We start from the raw sequence: 24,846 nt of genomic DNA on the forward strand, positions 1-24,846 counted from the left end.
TGTCATTTCACTGCATCATTCCCTCAGTTCCAGCTAATAAGAGTCAATTCCAGGATTTCACTATCCTGAGTCTGTCTAAGTCTGGTGAAGGAGACCAATTAGGTACCTCCCTCCTCCTACTCCAAATGTTGTTGTCCCAATGTAACCTTTGTCCCAACACCTAGAAGTGACAATGATCATTGGCATAGATGTAGTGCACCGCAGTTTTTCTTCTAGTCTTCAGTGTGGCTCTGAATCAAGTTTTCAATTAGGCAAGAATTAAAACAGGAAAGAAATGAAGGAGGAGGGGTGTCTAAGCAACCAAGTCTTCCCTGGAAGAGAAGAGGAAGCCATTAAAAGTGAATAATAGGTTTATTTGCATATACACAAGAGAAGAGCTAGCGTTGCCGGGAGAGAGGCGGGGCTTGTGAGGAGGTAAGGCTTCAGCAGAGGAAGGCACCTTGACAAACAAGGGACTCTGGGCTTAGTAAATCAAGCGCAGTTGCAACCTTCTTTTGCCCCAAGCCCACTATTCATTTAACTCATTTACCTGTTGTCCTAGAGACATGGGAATCATTTACAAAACCAGGTGGAAAATAAAGTGGAGGGAAGGTTTTATAAATCTGGACCAGCCACTTAAAATTTTATGTACAGGATGCAGGAAAAAAACCGTAAGAGGCACTTCTGAATAGCTCATAACCTAATCAGTGCCATCTGCCCTGTTAGTAAAAATACCTATCATGGAAGAATCTGAGGATTAAATGTGCCTCCAAAGTTGGCGTCTCAAGTTTAGGCGAAGGGACCCTGGAAGTGGTAGTGGCAGGAACTACCACTTCTGATCTCTCCATGATCAGAAAGGAGATTTCTGGAAATGAGAGTGGAATGGCTACAGAGACAAGCACTCCTCAGCCTGCTTCTGTGGGTATGCTGCGGGGCCTATCTCTTGGCAAGCTGAACCTGGGATGTCTCCCAAGGATGGAAGCCATCCTTGCTAAAAATGTCTTTCTTGGATACTAAAGTTGAACCAGAATGAACTTTGACTTCTCTTTTGAGTACCCAAATGAGATAACGGCTCTTAACATGAAAAGACCAAGTTCTGCATTTGGGAACAGTAACTACCAAGTGGCTAGTTCCCAACGGAACTTTACTTCTTCTCCAGAAAGATATGCGGATTGTCCTTAGAGAAGTCAGAAGTGGCTAGCTACTGACTAGATTAAATAATATTAAACAAAAAGACTGGGAAGGGGAATGCTGACTAGGAAGGGGAAGAGAAACACACACTGAGTGATTATATCTTTTTTTTTTTGTATATAAAGGATTAAAAAATTCCAATTTAATAAATTTTGGAAAAGCAAATGTAAAATGACTTGGGCTTATAAAACCAGAATTTACAATTATCTGTGAATAGTCAAAGACAAATCATAGAACCGTTTTGATTACAGATTAAAGTAATTCTAATGGTTACAGAATCACTTTCCCACTCCCCGGTGAGATTACAGTTGTTAACTTGTAAGCATCCCCACTGCTACTCACACTCCTTGGTCTCCTTCTCCTAAGCCAATGTTTTTACACCCAAGTCACATCACACACACCAGGCACATCTTTCTTTTAACAAAGCTTAGCAAGGTGATATCTCCTTTTGGCTTAGATCAACAACCTTCCTTTATAAATAACCCCCCTTCCCCCAGTGACTAAATTCACCCAAGTCATCATCCTCCACAGGCTGTCTCCCCTTGGTCCCAGTTCCAGTAGGACGGGTCCTTCCCTAAAAAGAACGCTGGATCAGTGAGGCCACACCAGTCACATGCTAGGTCCTCTCTAAGCCAGTGCCGCTGGTCTCCTAATTGTCTAGCACCTTTGTGCTCAAGAAAGTTGTAGTGTTCTCTCTCTCCCTCATTTCTTCCCAGTATTCTCCTGCCTTTTCATGACATCCACACCAACAAGGTATCTGTCATCCTAGGTCTTCCCGTCTTGTACAGGCCTTCATTAATAACCAAGTGAGTGTGACCACCACTGCAATGCTGAAAAGCTCCTGGTCTTTTCCTCTCTCAATCTTTATCTACCTTAATGAAACAGAGCCAGTGACTCCTCTCTCCATACTCTCTGCCTCCTAACAGACCTACTCAATAAGAATCTGTTACTTCGAGATGCCTCCTGCTCTGCAAGATCCAGTCAGAACACCACAGTCTCTGTGGACAGCAAGCCTGAGGGAAGATGCCAGTTCCACCAATTCTGACCATTTTGGGTTGAACTAAATGAAGGCAGTACCATACTCTGCTCTTTCCTATACTTCTTCATTAACACACCTATAACATTCACTTTAGTAGTCTGAGCACAAATCTCTCGAGAGCTGTCTTTCCCCTTCTTTCAATATGCCTAGATGCCACCACACGCGGTCAGGAAGAGCCTGCTGGCTTTCTGAGTGCCTCATAGGAACTAGCACCTAACTTGTTAAAGTGTTACCCACAACTAGTTATATGTTATGGCCTCCCTACAGTATGGTATCGCGCCATCGCTCAATTTGCAACCAGTGAAAATTTATCAGGGGTCTATCTATGTTCTCTGAAATCTGATCTTAAGTGCTAACCTCTCATTAGCATTAAAAACGCTCCACTTTTAGTACGTCTACATTAAATGATCAATGAAGAAGTGCTACTGAGAAAACATGGAAGATTTCTTTAAGAAAGGAACCATGCTTTCCTTTCCAGCACAGCCAGTGGGCTGAAGGCCTATTTCCATTCTCGTCTCCATTCTTTCAGCATAAATCCACTACTCACTGGCAACACAACCTGATTTAGCAGGCACTCATTATTAAGACCAGAACACCTATGGCATGTAAATGGGGTGAGATGGCAGAAAATACAGATCCATAGATCCTTTCTGATGGAGAAAAGAAAGAAAAGTCTGAGACAATGAGCTCACACATGCCAGCGCACACACACAAGAACAAGTCAAACATCTCAACGAGGATTTACTTTAACAGAATCTGCACAGGTACACTATGCTCAAGTCTTACTAGAAAGGAGTCACTTGGATTTGTTTCCCTTTCTTAACACAGCACAGCCAGTGGCCAGCTAAACATCAGACCCATTGTTGAATAGAAGGGAGCAGCATCAGACACAAAACTTCAGGCCCTGGTTTCATGTGCCTTTAATACTATTTTTCCTTTCCTCTGTGTTCACTAAACAGGATTTAAAAATTTTTATAAAGCTACTTTTCATAGCTTTTTGTTTTCCCTTTGTATTTATCATGTTTTTAATTTCTTCTCTGAGGAGGAATTCTCCGAATCTGTGTCTTCCAATTCGATTCGGTGCCTTTTGAGGCCACTATGGCCATGAACAGCCCTGCTGCTGTCTGTGTCTGGGGGGTCAGTGGGGTCCTCTCTCGTTCCAGCACTGGGGGTCTCACAGGCCATTTCAGACCCACAACAATCTTTGTGTAGGAGCATCGCCGTCAGGGACAAGTTATCATGATCAGTGTCCGAACGTCCTGGGGACGAGCAGGCCACCGCCTCTAGCTCCCCAAAGCTCTGCCCGTTGCTGTGGGGATGAGGGGGCCGGGGGTGTAAGCGCCCATTGTTGTGGTTGGCACAGATGGTTTCGAGGCTCCTCTCCTCACTGTCATCAGACTGGGTCCTCAGACAGTTGCCAGACCCGCTGCTGAGAGCGGAGCCAGATGCCTTGGGGACAGGAGGGGAGGGTGGCTCCTCAGCCCGGCTGCTCAGGGCCTTGCTCAGGGCCTTTCCATTGAGCTTCTTGGTCTCAAAAGAGTGTTCTACAGAGCCACCAGTGTTACTCGTGTCCTGAGAGGTGTCCTCTGGTGCCTCAGCCCAAGGGTGACCGCTGGGCTCATGGCCTGGGCCATTGCTGGGATTTATGGCAGAAGTCCCTTCTTTAAAAGCGTCCTTGCTGTGGCCTGCGGGGGGCAGGTCCTGGCTCCTCTGGGCCATGGTCGTGTTTAGACAGGCTTCCTTACTGGAAGAAGGGGCCGGGTTGTCTTTGTGGCTGGTTCCTGCTCTCCCTTCATCTGCCTCCCCAGACACAAGCGAGCTCTCTCCCTCTTTGTTATTTGAGTAGGAGATATAGGAGTAGCGGAGCCACTTGTAAGCTTTATAGATCTTGCGCTCAACTGACTCTATGTCGGAAGTTGGCGATGCTCGGCTTGGCTGAATCTCCAGAGTGGACGTGTTCCGCTCAGGAGAGGAGGTGGGGGAAGAAGAGAGGTCATCTACTTTGATCTGGGGGTAATCATAGTTGTCTTCTCCAATGCAGGTGTCAGTGGGCTTGGTCGGGGCACCAGGCCTCTCCTCTCGAGGCATCTTCTGCCGGCGCCGCATGGCGTTCCGCTGCCGGGTGGACGCTCGCCGTTCATTCAGCTCCTCCTCATCCTCGGAGCTGCTGGGGCTGCCGGAGCTGCTGGACTCGTCTTCAGGGCTGGGAGACCGTGGCCGGGGGAAGAGATCTGTGTCCAGTTCAACCTCACAGGCGTTCTCTTCTGAATCGGACTCGTTGGAAAGAGCCAGGAGGCGTTTGTCCTGGTAGCGCCGCAGGGCAGACAGGCGCTGCTGGCGAGTGGTGGCATCCTCGCACGTGGGCGGTGGCGGAGTTGAAGCCACCACATTTGTGGCAGTGACCCGCAGGGGCCCCAGGTGGAAGGCGCTGTCAGCAGACTCATCCACTGTGGGCGGAGGGGAGCGGGGCAGCGAGGCCGAGGACTCGGAGTCGGTGTAGCCCGAACGCTCGCTGACCCCTGCGTGCAGCTGGAGGATGGTGCTTTCACTGAGGTCGCTGTCTGAGTCGGAGCTCCAGCCCTCGATCTCGCGACGCACCAGGGAGTCAAAGAAGGCCATCATCCGGGGGTCTTCCTGCACAGACTGGTTGGCGTAGTCGTGGGACAGGCCACTCCCACTGTTCAGGACAAGGCTGATGTACTCTTCGTGGGTATAGAGACAGCGAGAATCATCCTCAATCCGACCATCCAGATCTCCGGTACATCCTGGCTGCTTGTATGGGCTCCAGATCTGCACAGAAGGCGAAAACAAAACCAATGAGGGCTGATTAGAATGTATTCTAAAGCTGTCGAACATAAAGAACACTAAGGCAGAGCTTCCCCAGACCCTCCCCGTCACTGAGCCAGGACTTGCTAACCAACTTTAAAAATATAATCCAGACTGGATTATGTGGGCCACATATGAAAATGGAAGCTTCCAGATTCAAATGTGGGACAAAGCATGGTCTAGGACACAGCATTAGCCTAGTTTCAGGAGACCCAAGTCCTGTCTCTAGGCCCAGGATAAACACACACCCTGTCTGCCACGACCCCTCTTCCCTTTAGCTTCCTCTATTAGTAGCTTGGAAACTACAATAACCCCCTTCATAATCTCAGAGCACAGAGGATGACTTGAAGATTGGCCAATGTGTTCAAAACTCTCAGAAGACTGGAGAGGTACCACTTTTCCAAAGTGAAAAGAGACCCAGCAGTCAGTCCTCTGCGACAGTTAATATTTCAGCCTATAACTCTACTTCTCCCCAACTGCAACATTTCTATTTTAAACTAATGGGAATTGCTTACTGGAGCTTGATAAGAATAGCCAGCTGCCTACACTGCAGTTCCCTCTTGGACGTGCAGGCATCAGTTACCCAGGAATCTGGGTTCTCTTAACCAGGGAGCTGCTGGCTTGCTCCCCAACTCTTCTGTTAGCTGCAGGAATAGGTAGGACACACCTTCCAAGACCACAGACCCATCCCTTAATACCCTTCCACTCCATGGTCAGAGACATGGGCGCATAGCCAAAAGGTGGCAGAACTAGGATTCAAACTAAGGTCTGTCTGAATGCAAAAGCCCAACTTTACAAGTTGAATAAGTTATGCAAAAACGATATCCAAGGTAATTAAGCTGTCACTGCAAATGAGAACGATGAGCTTCACCTGACTGCCAGACTGGTCCAGAGCAGCACAGAGAAGCTCAGTTACATCAGCTGGTAGTCATGGCAACTCAGATGAAATTCCAGATGATTTTCTTGCCTTGACAGGCTGGTGTCTATATTTAGATAGCACCCAACCCAGAAAACAGTGGCTCCTCATCCCCTATCAAGACAATGGCTTTGTTTCGGCAAAGCTGTCCAAGGACAAATTCGCCTTCTTGTAAGCCCTGTTCCCGAGGCCCTTTCCTTCCGTGATTTACTTTGATCTCCTGGGAGACAGTGTTTCTTTGGAGGATCCCCAGTTCAAGAGGGGCTGAAGAAATCTTCTAGGCTAAGTGTCTTCACCAGTTCCCAACTCAGATTCATTCCTCCTTCAACTTTGTTCCCTGCCCACAACTCCTCAGGTGTTCTCCCATCTCCAGCTTCATAATCTTACCCAGGGGAGTTTTAAGGCAGTGGTTCTCAAACTTTGGCATGCACGTGAATTATCTGAAGAATAATTAAAATGCTGACTCCTGGGACTTGCCTGGTGGCGCAGTAGTTAAGAATCTGCCTGCCAATGCAGGGGACATGGGTTTGATCCCTGGTCTGGGAAGATCCCACCATGGAGCAACTATGCCCGTGTGCCACAAGTACTGAGCCTGTGCTCTAGAGCCTGCGATCCACAACTACTGAAGCCCGCGCGCCTAGAGCCCGTGCTCCACAACAAAGAGAAGCCACCGCAACGAGAAGCCCGAGCACTACAACGAACAGTAGCACTTGCTCGCCACAAGTAGAGGAAGCCTACACGCAGCAATGAAGACCCAACGCAGCCAAAAATAAATAAATAAATAAATCAAGGTGTTTTATCTTAAAAAAAAAAAGCTGACTCCTGAGCACCCCCCTTAGAGATTCTGATTCAGTAAGTCATGGGTAGGTTACCAGGGGTCTGCACTTTTTTTTTTTTTTTTTGCGGTACGTGGGCCTCTCACTGTTGTGGCCTCTCTCGCTGCGGAGCACAGGCTCCAGACGCGCAGGCTCAGCGGCCATGGCCCACAGGCCCAGCCGCTCCGCAGCACGTGGGATCCTCCCGGACCGGGGCACGAACCTGCGTCCCCTGCATCGGCAGGCGGACTCTCAACCACTGCGCCACCAGGGAAGCCCTGCACTTTTAATTAGCACTCAAGGGGTAAGTGGGGCGACCAACTTTTAAGAAACACTGGAATATAGTTAGCATACAATAAGTAGCGGAAAATAAAGGCTTAGCCTGAAGCAATTCTCAAATTCTTTGTGAGACTCAATTTTCGGGAAACATTTAGACCTGGCCTTCAGCAATGGCCCAAGCTGTAAATGACTATCTCTGCAAACAGATGTCTCTGGGAATAAAAGTTTGGTGGCTTAGAAAAAAACTGAGGGGGGGGGGGGACTTCCCTGGTGGTCCAGTGGCTAAAACTCCATGCTCCCAATGCAGGGGGCCTGGGTTTGATCCCTGGTCAGGGACCTAGATCCCACATGCTGCAACTAAGAGTTCACATGCCGCAACTAAAGATCCCGCATGTGGGAACAAAGATCCCGCCTGCTGCAACTAAGACTCAGCACAGCCAAATAATTAATTAATTAAAAAAGAGAGAGACTGAGGGGTCCAACAGGCAAAGCCTTTAGGGTGTTTTGGGGTCTTAGTCTATATTCTGGGCTAAAGTTCTCACTCCCCCAGTTTAAAAATGGAAAATGTTACTAACCATGTTGCATAATATGAAATCTATATGTACTTCCCAGAAACTCAGAATTTAACAGAATCACAAAATGTTAATGGTGAGATTCTTGCTGGCCCAACTATCCAACAAGCCTAGATTTTAATCTACTACCCAGCCTCCTATATCTTCACTTCAGGAATGAAAATCAAAATACTGAAAGTTGGCATTTATATGTGCTCTGGAATGTATTAAGCTGAGGTAGACTTTCATTCCTGAAGCTTGGAGTAATGGAACAAAACGCTGGATCAGGAGGCAAGAGTCTTGAATGTGGGTTCCCACACAGCTCTAGTTCGCTGGTGACCGTGGGTGAAGCTCAGCTTCCTTATCTAAACAGTGAAATTAGATGGGTCTCATGCAATCCTAAGATTCAGAGCAAAACAAAACCCCTATCCCAGACGGCCAGTCTTCAGTCCTCAAGGGACTTGCCGCACAGAGCTGTGGGAACTAGTAGAACAGGTAGGAACCCGAGCCTCAACACTTCACATGGCCCAGAGCAAATGACTTCATCCTGGAAACCTCTTTCTCAACTGTAGAAATGAGAATGATAAAATGATATAACGTATACCAAAGCACCAATAACTGTGGTGCTTCCTCCTTCGTTTAGCAACTGAATACCTCAACTAGAAGGTCTGAGACTCATCCTCAAAGAGACTTTTGAACAGCAGAAGCATTGACCATCCCGATTATGTTAGTCCTTCCTCATCCCTAAAATATCAATTTCAAACATTTGTGAAATTGTTTATTTTTCTTACACTGAAAGTCAACAACTTAGAAGTGAAGCAATGAAAACACAACTTCCTGTTGCATGTTAAGTGTGGCTAGATGTTTCTCTTCATGGGGGGGCAAAGTTCATGAGAAAAGCAGGAGGGATGAGCAGCTTTCTCTTCAAGCCCAGTGAAAAGTTTAGCACAAGAGGCTGATGAGGAAAAGGATGCAGTTCAATTATTATTCAAAGCATCATCGAAATGGAAAGCAATTTAAGTAACAAGTGTTCTGATCTACACAGGTGACCATGACATGCTTGATGTAGCAACTCTAAGCCCTCTTCTCTCTTTGTGCTATCACACTAAATTTAGACATTTGCCCACCTACCAAGAAAAACTACACAGATAGAGACTTAAGCTGTTATTCAGGGATGCTCCACACTCTCTAATCCGGATTCCAAGACTTCCTGGGCCCACCTCTGGCCTACCATCCCTGCCTTACATCTTAGTCCTCCCTTTCTGTGCTCTTTACTTTGGCCAAATGATCATTTTCTAAACTGGTCCTACACTTTGCTGCTTCTGAGCATTTATTCATGAACACACTGCCTGGAATGCAGTAGGTGATCAATAAATATTTATTGATTCAGTGAAATAATTAAATGTCCATTTTCTCTGCTTAGAATGGTCCTCCCATCTTACTCCTTTCTTTTCTTTTGCAGGCTTTTTCCTTCAAAATCTAGTTCAAGTATTACCTACACTGAGATTACCCCAGATGGGGAAAAAAATTTCCCCCTCCCCACACAGCACTGTTTCTATCTCTTATGTACTTATTGCATTTTTCATTACCTTTATTTCTTTTCTCTCCTACTGGGTCACCAATTCCCATGGGGACCTGCATTACCTTTCTTTCTTTGTGTTCCTCACAGGGCCTGGCACAAATTGCAGACAGTAGGTATGGTTCACAAATACAGGGTGAGTAAATGAATACTGGTCTTTGAGGAAAAAAATGCCAGCATTTGCTCCATCTTGCTATCTCTTATGTTTAACTACAAAATGAACCCCCTTTTTTCTGCTAAGTGTGGGCAATTCAAGGGGATAGAAGACCTGTTATGGGTGAGAAGAGGCTGGCCCTGACAATAGGGACTCTTCTCCTCCAGGCCAGAAAGGCATCAGCAAAGGACAAGTCAGGGGGAAGGTGGAGTGAGTAGAGAGAGAGGTGGAGAGAGAAAAGCAGGCTGGACTAGAATATGGTGGAATGATGGTCTTTGAGCCATTGATCCTCTCAGAAACAGCAAACAAGAAAGTGACTTTTATTAAAATAGTCAGAAATTGTCAGGCACAGGTAACTTACAAGGCACTCTTAGGTGTCAAGTCACTGTTAGCGCCCTCACTTGACAGATGGGAGACAGACTCGAAGGGCTGCCCAAGGGTACTAACTGACTTAAGGTTTTAATTGGCTAAACATGCCTACTGGTGAGGCAATATTCAGACCTCACTGGAACCTGAAAGCAGTGAGCTCCATAGTTTAGTCTGAATATTTTCACAGAGAAAATATTTTCTTCTCCTTCTTCTCTGAGAACTTGGCTAGTTTCCAACCTATGACCTTTCGGGTAAGGACTCCGGTTGACTAAACAATAATCGGGGAGACTTAGCACAGAAGCATCCCAGAGTGTACAGCCAAGCAGGAATCTCTGTTCTAAAGGAGATGCTCAAGCAGAGCTCCCTGAGAGAATGATGTCAATGGGCCTAGAGAGGACATGCTACTGTGCCAACCCATGAGTCACAGGCTAAAGGAGAAGGGAAAACAATGCAAGGGACAGGGGCAATTCAATGACTGCCCAAGTGAAGGACTACTGAGATGATCAAACCCAGCAGGGGCATCAGGCTGCCTGCTGTCTTCCCGCTAGCATGGTAAATGTGGCAGTATACCAGGAAGAACAAAGAACAGGGCTCTATGCTAGCCTTACCACTAATTAGCTGTATAATTAACCCCAGACAGTAAATTTACAATTTAAACCTCATCATCTACAAAAGGAAAAGTCAGTAAAAATGATCTAGAAGTCCTGTTCTAGCCCTGTTTATTTATGGGTAAATAAATGTATGCAATCTTGAAAGTCAGCCCTGATCCACAGGACCAATAAAACCTAAATAAAGGAAGTTGGAATAAGGACAAATAAAAATATTGACCCATACTCCAACATTACATTTTTGATAGCTTCCTCTGCCTCAGATACAAGTTGTATAGTTTTCTGTTTTTTTTTAAAGAATGAAAGAAAATGAAAACTACCAATTTGTTACAAATCAATTTTTACTTTTCCCCTGAAACTTCCCTCAGGTTTTCAATGTCATTTTGGGGGAAGAAAAAGAGGAGTTTTATGTTTTGCTGGGGAGGGGGGGAGATCATCTATCCTTATTTAATAGTCAAGTTATCACAGGGTCCTCAAGAATTCGTCCTTTGCCCTGAACCCTCATTTTCTCAGATGTGGAAAAGGGTTACTAGCGACTGGAATGTGAGTGATGGGCAGCGGGCCATCCTTCCGTGGACGCAGGCCAGGCTGGGTCTCTCAGTTGCAAGCTCTAAAAATATTCCTTGGCAGAGTTAAGTTCATTCAGTCAATGTGCAGTTGATGCAAGTGGTTAGCCTCAATCACAACCACATGCAGTGGTTGATATGCATGTGGTTGTAATATTTTGATATGTCCTGAGACAAGTTAGCTATGGTTCCGGTAGTCACTTAGTTATGAGGACAGCAATTAAGGAAAAGTGCACACAGAGTAACTTTGGGGATGATAGCTTCTTTACCACCAGATGGGGTTTGGAAAGCAGAATTCATCAGACTCCAGATCAGAGACCATGGAAATGTAGTGGCATACAGGTAGTATCTAGTTTCAAAACCTAGTGATTATTTTTAAAAATGGCCCTGAAAGGAGGGTTTTAAAACCACCCTCTTTAACATCAATTTTTCCGTATTTTATAATATGTCAAAATAATTGAGAATTCTGATAGACCTTCGGTATGTTTAGCTATGAGGTCCTACATACATTTAGTTTTTTCCATTTACGAATTGCAATAATTTCTCTAAAAGGACAAGAGGGTAAGGTGCCTCACCTTGATGATCTTTTCTACACCAGAAGAGCAGATCATGTAGGTGTGGGGGTTAAATCGGACCTGGTTCACAATAGACCGATGCCCTTTCAGCACCATGAAGGCTCCGTTGACCACCCTACCAATGCCACCTGGGAAGACAGAAGGAAACAAAAATCAAATGACGAAACAGATGGAAGTAAACAGGTTCCAGTAATGGCAAACAAACAGCTCTGAACCAGAGCCGAGATATTTTATTAACTATACCACCAGGAGAATGCTTAATCTTACAGATAAAGTTGCTATGGAAAGAAGGAAGATGAAATATCTCTCGGCATATGTGCTCTTACCAAGGGCCTTTATTTAGTCTTTAAGCATTGCCCACGCCCACCCACTGCAATTCCATTGTCAATGAAGCCACAGCCACTTAAAACATTTCTCAAGGTTTTGATCCCCAAGATAGAATCCAAGTGTTACCTTAAAAAAGGCCAGTCATAAGCAAAATGAGACCGAACTGCTTGAGAACAGGTGGCAGCTGAGCCAGGGACATGCAGAACCAGAAGCATGTAATTACTTAAACGCGCAAAAAAATCTCTGATCCAGTTGCCCTCATTTTCTATAATGAAAACAGCAAACAAAGCAAACAAACAAAAACCTCTGGGAAAATAATGGAGAAAATCCCTTCTTCACTCTGATGGCAGGGAGAACTAAGGATAAAGAAAGGAGATATGGGTCACTTTCATAATAAGCAGAGCCCAGGTATTGAGAATTAGAGAGTGTGGGCCTTAAATACACCATGTATGGAGGCCATTGATAGGAAAGCTGTATCTTAAGGACCATCCTGTAGGCTTTCTTCTTCAATGATGGCGAAAAGTACCAGAGGCCTAGAACTTATAGATGAAAATGTCATCATTTATGAACTCGAGACAATCTCAAAGGTTCAACTTCACTGGTAAGGGCATCACACTCACACAGAACAAATGCACCCAAGTTCTGAATAAGGTCACTTCTGAGCAGCCATCAACAGCTCAGTACACACCAACTGGCAAAACGTGATGCATACAGACACAAACAAATGAGTGCTCATTTATTTAAGCAATGAGTGCCTTCTTAGACCCTACCAGGAGCATGGCACCACTAGGGCACAAAGTACCATCACGCACTATCTCAGCTCCACACGCCTCCATCCCAGTCCCAACTCCACCTTGTTCAAACATTTATTCCAAACGTTTCTCATCTCAGTATCTGGAGGGAAAATGGCCAGAACAACATCCCTTTTCCAGAAGTAATCTGGTTCTGCAGAAGGTGTCTTCTGCTTTTGGCCTCCTGACAATTCCTCCTTCACCTCTTCTGCCTCATGAAAGATATCCCTCTTTATTGACATGTACATATCTTTTTTTTTATGACAGCAAGAGGTTTCAGACTGTACTGATTTGCTCCTTGGTGGTGCCAACTTGGCTAGCACCAGGTGCTTACTCTACTTTGTGAGTGACAAAAATATCCTTTGCCTAAATTTTCCCCCATGTTTGACATTATTAATATTTGAATTATTCAGGATGGATAATGTATTTAGAGCCGTTCATATTTCAGCCCAACATCATCATGTTTGTTAATAAACTATAAAGGAGAAGAAAAGTAACTAGGACATAGGTGTGTTTTTATGGAGACAAAGGATTAGGAAAGGTTTAAGCACCAAAGGTAGGCTGCCTTGATGGGAACCCCTAGGCAGCCTGAGTGCACTAGGTTCCTAGGGTGGAGTGGGAGGAGGGGAAGGTAACCTGAGCCTAGTCAAAGTACAAAGAAACTTGAGAGAATTAAGGAAAAGGGATCCATGGGAATCTAAAACAGTTGTCTCAATACAGTGATCTCACCACCCCAAGGAGTTCCTTTGGGTGAGTTTCTTTTCTATATATGGTTGATTCAACAAGTAGCAGTCCTGCTCATGGATCTCTTCTGAATTCTACGTTTCCAACATCCTACTCCTATTCATACCCACGCTGGGGTGGTCACTAGCAAAGAAACTTACGGTTGAACCTAGTACCAATCTCTTGTTTAATCCTTCTGCCTCTAAGAAAAAGAATTTAAGTGACTCAGAGAATTTCAGTGACTTCTTTCAAGTAGCTAGTAAATGGCAGAGCCAGTATTTGAACCAGAGTCTGTTTGGTTGTAATGCCTAATATCGTTCCCTCTGTAACACTGGCATTTAAGAGATGAAAAGGTTTGAATAGGGGTGGAGTCAAAAGGTCATAACTGATTTCTAAATCCTGGCAGTCATTGTACAAGTTGATTTTCTTTTTAAGTCCTAAATTTAAAAGAGGGGAAGAAGAAGATTCTATCCAATGGTATTGTGATTGCAAGCTCTACAGTATCAGCACAGGACATTTCATCACATTGCCAACACTGAATAGTCTATGAGAGTAGAAGTGGATCTCTTGCACACCCAGAACCTGGGGTGCAATGCCTGAACTAAAACAGGAACTTAGTAAAACTAAAGCAGGTATCCATTGTTAAATGGATAGTGTTTCAGGAGAGGGCAATTCTAGAATAAGTACCACCAAAGGAGGACAGTTAGAAGGTCTCATGTCTTAAAGAATCAGCTACCAGAGAACTAAAGTTTATCAACTAAACCAATCTTTCTGTCAAAGATGACTTAGAATACAATTACGATAACTTTCAGATCTAAGGAATAACTGAAGGGTATCAATGCTTGAAAATTCAAACCATGGAAAAACTGTTTCTAATGCTCTTTCAAGCACTGTGACTTCATCTGGTTTCTCTTCTTGGCAGCAATTTTTAAAAAAAATAAATTTATTTTTGGTTGTGTTGGGTATTTGTTGTCGCACGCGGGCTTCCTCTAGTTGTGGCGAGTGGGGGCTACTCTTCATTGCGGTGCGTGGGCTTCTCATTGTGGTGGCTTCTCTTGTTGCGGAGCAACAAGGCTCTAGGCACGCAGGCTCAGTAGTTGTGGTGCGCGGGCTCTAGAGTGCAGGGTCAGTAGTTGTGGCACATGGGCTTAGCTGCTCCGTGGCATGTGGGATCTTCCCAGACCAGGGCTCAAACCCGTGTCCCCTGCACTGGCAGGCGGATTCTTAACCACTGCGCCACCAGGGAAGTCCCTTGGCAACAATTTTAATAAGAAATTATTTCTCCTTCTTCCTACCCAAATGTGTACCCAGAAAATCTGAAAATGAAGAGGAAGTCAATAGAGCCAAGAGACAGAAGGTGAAAACAGGTACAGGAAGTATTGCTGCCACCTGTATAAGGTAACCCAGGCTGCGTACAGAGAATCATAGCAATGAATGGGCTTCAGAGAGGTTCTCTATAGTCCCTCTCCTGGTTTCCAGGTTTCAAGTAATTGAATACAGCTGCTACTGTACAGTTTACATACAATGATTCTTAGAGAATAGATGTTTTATCAGTTCTGGAGATTTGTATATACCAGATAAATTTCTTTAGTCTGAAATGGCTAATGTCAAGATGCCAATACCAGTACGACCTTGGGGCCTCCTCTCCTCCATTATCTAACCAGAGCCTGCTCATCAACAGGAGAATCGAGTTGGAAAAAGTTAGGTGGGGAATATTTTTGCCAAGAACTATATAACCGGGCTTCCCTGGTGGCGCCGTGGTTGAGAGTCCGCCTGCCGATGCAGGGGACATGGGTTTGTGCCCCGGTCCGGGAAGATCCCACATGCCACAGAATGGCTGCGCCCGTGAGCCATGGCCGCTGAGCCTGCGCGTCCAGAGCCTGTTGCTCCGCAACGGGAGAGGCCACAACAGTGAGAGGCCCGCGTACCGCAAAAAAAAAAAAAAAAAAAGACAGATATTGGTATAGGAAATGCTGGAAGCATGGGAAAACTTCATCTGGTAGCTCTAGACTCGAGTAGCAAACAAAAGCCTGCAGAACACAGTGATAGGGCAAGATGGGAAGCAAGGACATAAAGGAGTGGTACTACTTTGCAGGAAAAGAAGTCAAAAAATCAGGTAACAATGGTTATTGCCATGATGCAATGGACTTCAAATCTCTGTAATTACCTAGTCCTTCCCTAAGCAATAAGACTTGGGCTTGGTGATATTCACCAAAGAATCCAATGGTTAATTCAGTTCCCATCCTAACTCGTCTTATTTGACTTATTAGCAAGATTCAACAGAATTGCCTCCCCTTTGGCACACTTTTTTCACTGCCCTCCTAGGATCACCCTCTTTTGGTTTTCCTGCTACCTCACTGGTGACTCCTTGTTGATTTCCCTTTTTGGCTCTTCTCCCTGGCTTTTTTTTGGGGGGCTACTCAGCGCAGCATGCAGGATCTTAGTTCCCCGACCAGGGATCGAACCCATGTCCCCTGCAGTGGAAGTGCAGAGTCTCAACCACTGGACCACCAGGGAAGTCCCCTCCCTGCCTTCTTAACATGAGAATGCCTTAGCGCTCAGTTTTTGGTCCTCTTCTCTTAAACTACCTATACTTCACTCACTGCTGATCTCAGTCACTGGTGTTCTCATCCAGTCTGTGGCTTTAGATACTACCTATATGATATCAGAAAAATTTTTATCTCTAGTCCAGGTCTTTCTTGAACTCCAGACCTCCATACCTCTAACATCCAAAGTGTTTATTCAACAACTCTACCTGGTTGTTTAAGAGAGATATTAAACTCTACCTGCTCTCCCTTTCTCCCCCAATCTAATCTATTAGGAAATCCTGATAGCTTTACTTTAAAAAAAACATATTTATTTATTTAGGCTGTGACAGGTTTTAGCTGCGGCACGTGGGAACTTTGCTGCGGCATGCGGGCTTCTTAGTTGCGGCATGCATGTGGCATCTAGTTCCCCGATCAGGGATCGAACCCGGGCCCCTTGCATTGGGAGTGTGGAGTCTTAGCCACTGGACCACCAGGGAAGTACCCCCTCCCCCTTTTTTGGCTTTACTTTCAAAATATATCTAGACTTCAACCCCTATTACCTTGGTTCAAGCCATCACCACAGCTCACCTGTGTGAGAGAATCCTACTAGTTCTCCTCATTTCTACCCTTGGCAGCCCCACTCCCACTATCTACCCTCAACTCAGTAGTCAGAGTGATGCTGTTAAAATAAGTCAGATCATGTCAATCCTCTGCTCAAAATTCTCTAATGGCTCCCCACGTCACTCACAATAAAAGCCTACATGATTGGACACCCCTATACCCCATTTATCTCTATGACTAAGCCCTACTATTCTCCCCTCAGGCACATTCTCACTTCAAAACCTTCATACTGGTTCTACCTGAAATGCACTTATCCCAGATTTCTGCAAGGCTCTCTCACCAATTTGAGGTTTTGTTCAATGTGACCTTCTCAGTGAGGACTATACTGAATATCCTATCTAAAATTACATTTCCCTGACTCTGTTCCCATACCACTTCCTATCCCCCTTATTCTGCTCTATTTTTTCTTTTTCCAAAGCACTTCTAACCTTTTAAACATACTATATAATTTACTGTATCTATTGTTAATTGTCTGTTTCCCCTGCTAGAATGTAAACTCCATGATGGCAGGGCTCTTTTGTTCTGCTGTATCCTAAGCCTCTAGAACAGTCTCTACCTAGTACATGGTAAATTTTCAACAAGTATCTGATGAATGAATGAAAAGGTGTGAGTGTATTAGACTGTGGAATATAAGCATGCAGGAAAGAACCCAATCTCCATTAGTGGGCTTCACCATCCAACATGCGGATTACCCAAGTGTCTTTCTCCATCTTCCTGCTGTCAATTTTGTGTGTTTCTTTTATTGTGTTTTGACTATAGTTAAGAGCAGAGAAATAAAGTAGCTAAGATCCTACCTATCCTTCACAGTCCTCTGAAATGCTAATTCCATGAAAACTTCACTGATCCCCCGAATCTCTTCAAGCCCTCCTTAATTATCTTTTTTTATAGGCTTTGGAATCCATTTTTAAATTCAGTGTGCACATACACACATACCCTTTTCTCATCCCTCTTAGATTGGAAGTTCTTGGAAGGCAAGAAAGTATTCATTTTTCAATCACCCATAGGATTTGCATAATGTTTTATCTAAGGATACTCAGTAAATGAACAAATTAAAGTAAATCTCATTATTTCCTCTGGAACAAGGCTTGAAGCAGAAGGCTAAAGCTGTTATCTACCAAAAGGAGGTTTGGTAAGTACCTGTCCAGGCAATTAATCTATTTCATTCCTGACTCCACTGGTAGAGTTAATGAGGAGCCATGAGGGGCAAGGGACTCTTTCTTTTCCTCACATATCTAAAAGAGTTGTCCAAACAACCTCTTAGTAATTCCAAAAGGCCCTAGTGAACACTCCCAGGGCTCCAAGTTTCAAACCATAAAGAGAAATACAATCAGGGTACTGACAATACAGAGAGAGCAGTGGCTGCCTCCTGGGGATCCTGTAACCACTTAAGAGTTAAGAAAAGCCAGATGGGACAGCCAGTGCTGTCAGTAAAGCTCAAAGAGCTCCACAGACAGCAATGCTTAATTGTACAAAAAAAGTCAATTACACTAAGTTCTTCTTTCATCTGTAGTTCACATGTGTTTGCAACCAACTACTTGTGGCCAATTAAAAACAGCTGTTCTTCCTATTACATGGGAGGAAAAAGCAGATGCCCAGGCCTAACTCACTGAGAGTAAATGCATGTCTAGAAAAAGGAGGAGAGACAGAGCAGGCACACGTATGCAGGCCCATGGAAATACATTTACAGCTGTTTCCAGCCGACTTCAACAGCCTACTGTCAGTGGGGGATGGCTGCAGTGACCTGGCAGTGAAGCTGCATGTTTTCCCCTCTATTCAGGGAAAAAACTGTCGTATAACTTCCCCCCTCTTAAACTACTGATGAGTCAAGAGCAGCCTTCATGCAAGAAAAACTCAACTGACCATTCAGGAGGGCACCAGATGAGCACCATGGCTTGGTCTCCAAGGAGTTTTTCAGAGGAAAGTTAAAAGGGAGAAAGCTTTTAAAATGAGGAATAGCAACATTTAGTAGCTACTGAGCACCCTCACAATATCCCTAAGAAAGCAGATATTATTACTACTGTTGTTATTGTTTGCATTGTTAATATTCTTATTTTACAGATGAAGAAAGTTTGGCAAGATTAAACAATTTTTCCAAAGCCTCCAACTAAGAGACAAATGCATCAGGAATTTAAACCCAGGCCTACCAACTCTATTACATTATGCTTCTTTCCATAAATAGTAAGGTCTTAGTGTAGAGGCATATCTCAGGGGAAGCAATTCTATCAGTGAAAACTCTAAAGTCCTTTCCAACAAGAATTAGGGAAAAGGGAAGGAGAAGGCCGTATGAATATTTTCCAAAGACACCAACATCTACCAAATGTAAACCCATTACGTCTATTACCTAGGTTACTAGGCAGCAATGCTCTGGAAATTATGGATCTATGGGCATTGATCTTACACACAGCAGTAACAATGTCTTACATTTGAAAGCACCTAGTTTTCAGAAAGCCTCCAAGGCTGTTAAGTCATCCACGATATGAGGTGGTAGGGCGGGGGGTGGAGGTAGCAATTTTACAGAAGAAACTGAGACTCAGACAACTGCTGTTATATAACCTGCCTAGAATCACTCAATCATTTGGTTACTGGAAGTACTGCAGACTTGAATCCAGGTATGATCTTAAGCCTAACGCTCCTTCCCATACACCATACTGGCTCTATAGATAACGGCCAGCCTGTTTATTTTATCTTCGGAATTATCACATAGAAACAGATGCTCTTCCTACGTACTTCGTAGGTGTAAAATATATTCTGATGGGCTTTTTCTTTGCTACAGCAAAATCCCCAGTTCCTTCCTCTGATTTTTAAAGAGATTTTGAGAAATGAGTAATTATTTGACATCAACTAAAAAAATTGAGCCTAATCCTCCAGGTAGGAAGTTTTACAGTGGGTATTAGTTCTTACATCTTGAAATGATTGAGGAAGCCCTATGTGAATTACTTAGCCAACTGCCTAATTCTGTGTTGTTTATATAATTAATAAACTTCATCTCTTTAGAGTTTGTGTAGCAAAAAAATGTCTCCAGTGACTGTCAGTCTTTCTGAACAGGAGAATGGAGAAGAAAAAGATGCTCTTGCTTGTGGCTCACACTGAGAAGCACACAGCAGGTATTCAATAAATGCAGATTGCGTGTCATCTGATTATGCCATTAAGGCATATAACAAGAAGCCAGCTTCCTCCCACAGCCTGCCTCAGTATCTTACTTTCAACTGGCATGAACAGAGAGAGCGAGCACAGCCTTTTCCAGATTTGTTTAAGTCAAAATGGCAGTAGATTAGATGAGGAATTTCCTGACAGATTTTTCGTTATCTAAGCATTCAAAGCTAGAACTCAAGGCCACATTTAGCCCTTTTATGTTATGTTTGGCTTGCTGAACCTTTCTAAATGTTTTTAAAAACTATGAATTGCCAACATTTAAAAATAGAGAGCCTACATGTAAGAACTTTCTAATCACTGGAGTTGCCCTGGGGCAACAAGCACCCTATCATGGGGGGCAACCTAGCAGAGGGTTTAAGTTATTCCTAAATAAAAGTGTACTTTAATATATGTAAGTTATAACTCAAAAAAAAATTATTGTGGGGATATGTATGCGAACAGAAAATTCTACAGACCACTGATCTGGACTAAATACATGCAGAATGTGAATGCTTCTGCTGGGATATCATGTTTTCATTTTTATTCATTTAAGAAAATTTTATTTCTTTTGTGATCTATTCTTTGTCCAATGTTTATTCACTGATTTTTTTTTCTTTTTTCATTAAGGAGTATAAAAAGGATACAGAAAACAGCATAAAAAGTATAGTTTAGGGGCTTCCCTGGTGGTGCAGTGGTTGGGAGTCCGCCTGATGATGCGGGGGATGCGGGTTCGTGCCCCAGTCCGGGAGGGTCCCGCATGCTGCGGAGCGGCTGGGCCCGTGGGCCATGGCCGCTGGGCCTGCACGTCTGGAGCCTGTGCTCCGCGGCGGGAGAGGCCATGGCAGTGAGAGGCCCGCGTACCGCAAAAAAAAAAAAAAAAAAAGTATAGCTTAATGAAGTTTTTTAACGTGAACACCTGTATAACCAACACCCAGGTCTCAAGAAATGGAATTTTTCCTGGCCATTCAGAGGCCTCTATATGCTTCATTCCTATTACAACCCCTTCCCTCCCCTAAAGAAATCATTATCCTGACTTGTACATTAATTGCTTCCCTGCTTTTTAAAATAATTTTATTCATCCAAGTATGCATTCCTAAATACTTTATTTATTTATTTATTCTTGGGTCACACCGTGCAGCTTGTGGGATCTTAGTTCCCCGACCAGGGATCGAACCTGGGCCTTCGGCAGTGAAAACTCAGAGTCCTAACCACTGGACTGCCAGGGAATTCCCTTCTAAATACTTTAGTTTTGCCTGTTTTTTGTTCTAATATATCTTTTGGGTTTCTTATACAATAGATTTTCTCCTGTCCATCCTTCCTTTTCTCACCAAAATGTAAATACTTGTTGAAGAACACAGATCATTTGACCTATATCCTCACAACGTAGTACAGAACACTCCTCTGTCCTCTGTGCTACCTGCAAATTGAAAGCTGGATCCTGAGGTCTGATTAGATTCAGGGTTATTTTATTTTGCAAGACCTTAGGCACCATTGTGTTTCTTCATCAGGAGACTCTTAATGTCTAGTTGTCTTTCTTTTTGTGATGTGAACAGCTGTAGATGCTCAATGTTTAGAGGCATTAATTCACTGAGGCCTGCTAAGTGATTATATTAAAATTCTATAATTTCTTTTTTCTAAAATGTCTTCTATTTTACCTATAATTTTGAAAGATATTTTCCCTGGATTCTAGGTTCCCTAGAATTCTAGGTTGGCAGGTTTTAATTCTTTAAGCACTTTAGGGATATCATTCTACTATATTCTGGCTTCCATAATTTGACCATCAATCTTATTGTTGCTTATTTACAGGTAATTTGTCCATTTTCTCAGACTGCTTTTGGGCTTTTTCTCATTATCTTTCATTTTCAACAGTCTGACATGATATGCCTAGGTGTGTTGTATTTATTTATTCCGCTTCTGGTTACTGAGTTTCTTGAATCTGAGAATTGGCATATTTCATTTGTTCTGGAAACTTTCAGTCATTATCTCTTCATATATTGCTCTGCTTCACTTTCTCTCTTTTATCCTTCTGGGATTCCAATTTCATATGTTAGATCACCTGTGTCCCACTTGTCTCTTACACTCTCTGCTTTGCTTTTTCCATTCTCCATTCTTATTGTCCTTCAGTTTGAATGTCTTTTATTGACCTGTCTTCTATTCACCAAGCCTGTCCTCTCAAGGTTAAACAAATCCAAAAAATTCTTAGTTTTAGACATATTTTTCAGTTCTACATGATTTTTTTTTCTAGGTAGATTCCAATTCTCTGTTGAAATTCTCCATCTTTTTATCCATTTTGTCCATCCATCATTTCTATTTTCTTTATCACATTTACAGTATTTCAAGTTCCTGAGTGTTTGACTTCAATATGTAGATTATATTGTGGGTTGGCTTCTTTTGATTACTGACCACATTTTCATGTCTCATAATTTTTTTATTGTATGCTGGACATTGAGGATAAAGAACCATGGAGACTGCTATGGACTGAACTGTGTCTCTTGCAAATTCGTATGTTGAAGCCCCAACTCCCAATGTGACTATTTGGAGAGAGGGGCTGTAAGGAGATAATTAAGGTTAAACAAAGTCATAAGGGAAGGATTCTAATCCAATAAGATTGACGTCCTCATAAGAAGAGGAAGGGACACCAGCGATGTATGTACACAGAGAAAAGGCCATGTGAGAACACAATGAGGAGGCAGTCATCTGCAAGCCAAAGGAGAGAGGCCTCAGGAGAAATCGAACTTCTCAGAACCTTGATCTTGAACATCTAGCCTCCAGAACTGTGAGAAAATATGGTTCTGATGTTTACAGTCTGTGGGATTTTGTTATGGCAGCCCTAGCAAACTAATAGAGAGATGAAAGCTGTTTCCTCCATATGCATTTACCCATTCCACTCTTGAGAAAAGAAGGGGCTGATCACCCTCAATCCAATCAGAAGGAACCAGGTCAGCACTGGGTTGAATAAGTCTACTTCTTCTTTTTTTAAAAATACTTATTTGGCTGCATCTGTTCTTAGCTGTGGCACGTGCGATCTTCGTTGTGGCATGCAGGATCTTTCGTTGTGGCGCGAGGGCTTCTCTCTAGTTGTGGCACGGTGGCTCTTTAATTGTGGCGTGTGGGCTTAGTTGCCCCACGGCAAGTGGGATCTTAGTTCCCTGACCAGGGACTGAACCCGCGTCCCCTGCATTGGAAGGCAGATTCTCAACCACTGGACCACCAGGGAAGTCCCAAGTCTACTTCTGGTTTCAAATGTCTCAAAGGCAAGACCTGTGGCGTGCTTGTTGCAGATCTCTTCCACTAATGGAAGTTCGTGTCCTACTTACGTACCAGGAGATTGTAGGATATTACACTCGGCCTTTCTGGCCCAGCTCCATCCTCAAGTGTAGTCCTTTTGGACTTTTGATGGAGAGCCTGTCAAACCTCTGTTCTCTGCTCTGAACATTCTGTTCTTTGGAGGTTTTAATCTTACCTCTTTATCATCCTTTCCCAAGTAGGTTCAAAATGCCCTGTGGAGCAGGACCTTCCCACTAGGGGAACTTTGTCTCCTAAGCACTGTATACTGTGGGCATTTCATTCTGCTTTCCAGCCTAGCCCCCTAGCTCCCAGGGCAACCCCAGCACCCAGCAAATGTCCTATAGGGAAGACTGGTCATGTGTTTGGGGTTCCTCTAGAATCCAGTCTATCCTATCAACACATGTGGCCATCGAAAACTCTGATTTCTTTTGACCCTGGTAGAGTCTGTCCATGGCAGCCCAAACTACAGCCTGTGCATAGATGCCCTCAGGAAAGAACATGGCCAGCACCTTCTGCTCAGTTAGGAGGGGCTCTTCCTTCTTCTGAACTTCAGTTCTCCTCACAGACTTTGTAACCACAGCTCTCTGACATCTTTAAAAATATGGCTTTTGTAATTTGATTTTTGTACTTATTGCAATAGGAGCTACCTACTGCATCCTATGTGGAATCTGACGTCTAACAATTTATTTTTTAATAGAAATTTTATATCATTCCCTTTTCCTCCTTGAAATAATATTTCTACTTTATCTACCTCCCCCCAAATTTCAACCTAATATATTTTAATGAAAATCTATCATAGTTTCACCAATAAAAATATAATTACAAACTTAAAATTTTCTTTATTTACTGTGACTGTAAGGCTCTAAGTGTTAACATTTCTGTATTGGATTTGAGTTACCATTACAATACTTACTGGAACACAATTGATCAAAACAGATATACTTTTAATGTTTTATAAAAACCAATTATTATAAAAAGGAGCAATTTATTGTAAGTGCATAAGAAGATAAGGTAGAAGATGGTGGAGGGTTGGGTTACAGCCCTATGATTAAAGGATACTTCAGCTTTTTTGGCATCTTAGAGGTTTTTACACCTTAGGGCAATGCACCATGCCAAGGTTCAAGTGGCCAGAAATTTCTGGAGTACTTCCAATTTTCTGGTGTTTTTTGTTTGTCTGCTTGTTTGTTTGTTTTTCTGTAAAGTGGGGGAAGGACAAAGGGGAAAGGGGGGGTGGGAAAGGACAATACACATGGAATTTGAGAATCTAGAAATGGATTCCTTTAAACCAGCTGTGCCTATACAATCCTTGGAAGGTCCAGGCACCCATTTCGCAGTTTTGATACTGGAATCCTAAATCAGCTATGAGGGTCCCTGCCAACCCAGAGATTGCATACCCATCTACATATAAAGACAGCCTAACAGTGGCCTGTACCCTAAGTCAGTATAGAAATCAGCAGGAGGTGAAAAAATCTACAATACTACTGCTAATTCTTTCCCCTTCTCTCAATACAAACATGAAAAAGATTCCAGAGGACAGTCCTGGGGGAGGGGATGATCCACTTTCTGTTTTAAAAGCCACACTGACTTAATAATGAAAAGCTTTTCAAGATCAGGTAAAAGATACAATTAAGCCCATAGATTATTTCTCAGCTAATCAATCTAGGACTTACGGGGGTGGGAGACTTAATACAGAACTATCTCTAGTGCTGGAACATCACTTTTTGTTCAGATAGACTGTTGCTGTCCCATCTGGTAGTGCTTCAAAGGTAAGATGCTTCACTCATGCTTTCCAAATTCCAGAAGGGGAAAAAGGTCTTTTGTAACTTGTTTAGTAACCAGACCACAGCAACAGGATAGTTTCCAAAAGTAAGCCTCGACAAGTTTTGAAAGGCAGATGTTTGGTAACAATATTGTTAATTCAGCAATAGGCAAGCCAACAACTTTCCTAGACTCTGAGCAGTAGACACATCTTGTGTAATATAATCAGCA

The 24,846-nt window shown here is 43.5% G+C and overlaps 1 protein-coding gene across 2 annotated transcripts in view; it reads right to left on the reverse strand.

The window, feature by feature from the left end:
* Positions 1–332: 332 nt before the first annotated feature.
* The window catches only part of DCAF5 (DDB1 and CUL4 associated factor 5), a 98,455-nt gene continuing 73,941 nt past the window's right edge, over positions 333–24,846 (reverse strand). For both annotated transcript variants that reach the window (XM_030855342.3, XM_030855341.3), the window contains exons 8-9: positions 11,448–11,575; positions 333–4,999 (exon numbers count right to left, since the gene is read on the reverse strand). In XM_030855342.3, the coding sequence (XP_030711202.1) occupies positions 3,227–4,999; positions 11,448–11,575 (1,901 nt within the window). In that variant the 3' untranslated portion in view covers positions 333–3,226. The remainder of the gene's footprint in view (positions 5,000–11,447; positions 11,576–24,846) is intronic.

The sequence above is a fragment of the Globicephala melas genome, chromosome 2, assembly GCF_963455315.2.
Source record: "Globicephala melas chromosome 2, mGloMel1.2, whole genome shotgun sequence".
NCBI classification, from domain to species: Eukaryota; Metazoa; Chordata; class Mammalia; order Artiodactyla; family Delphinidae; genus Globicephala; species Globicephala melas.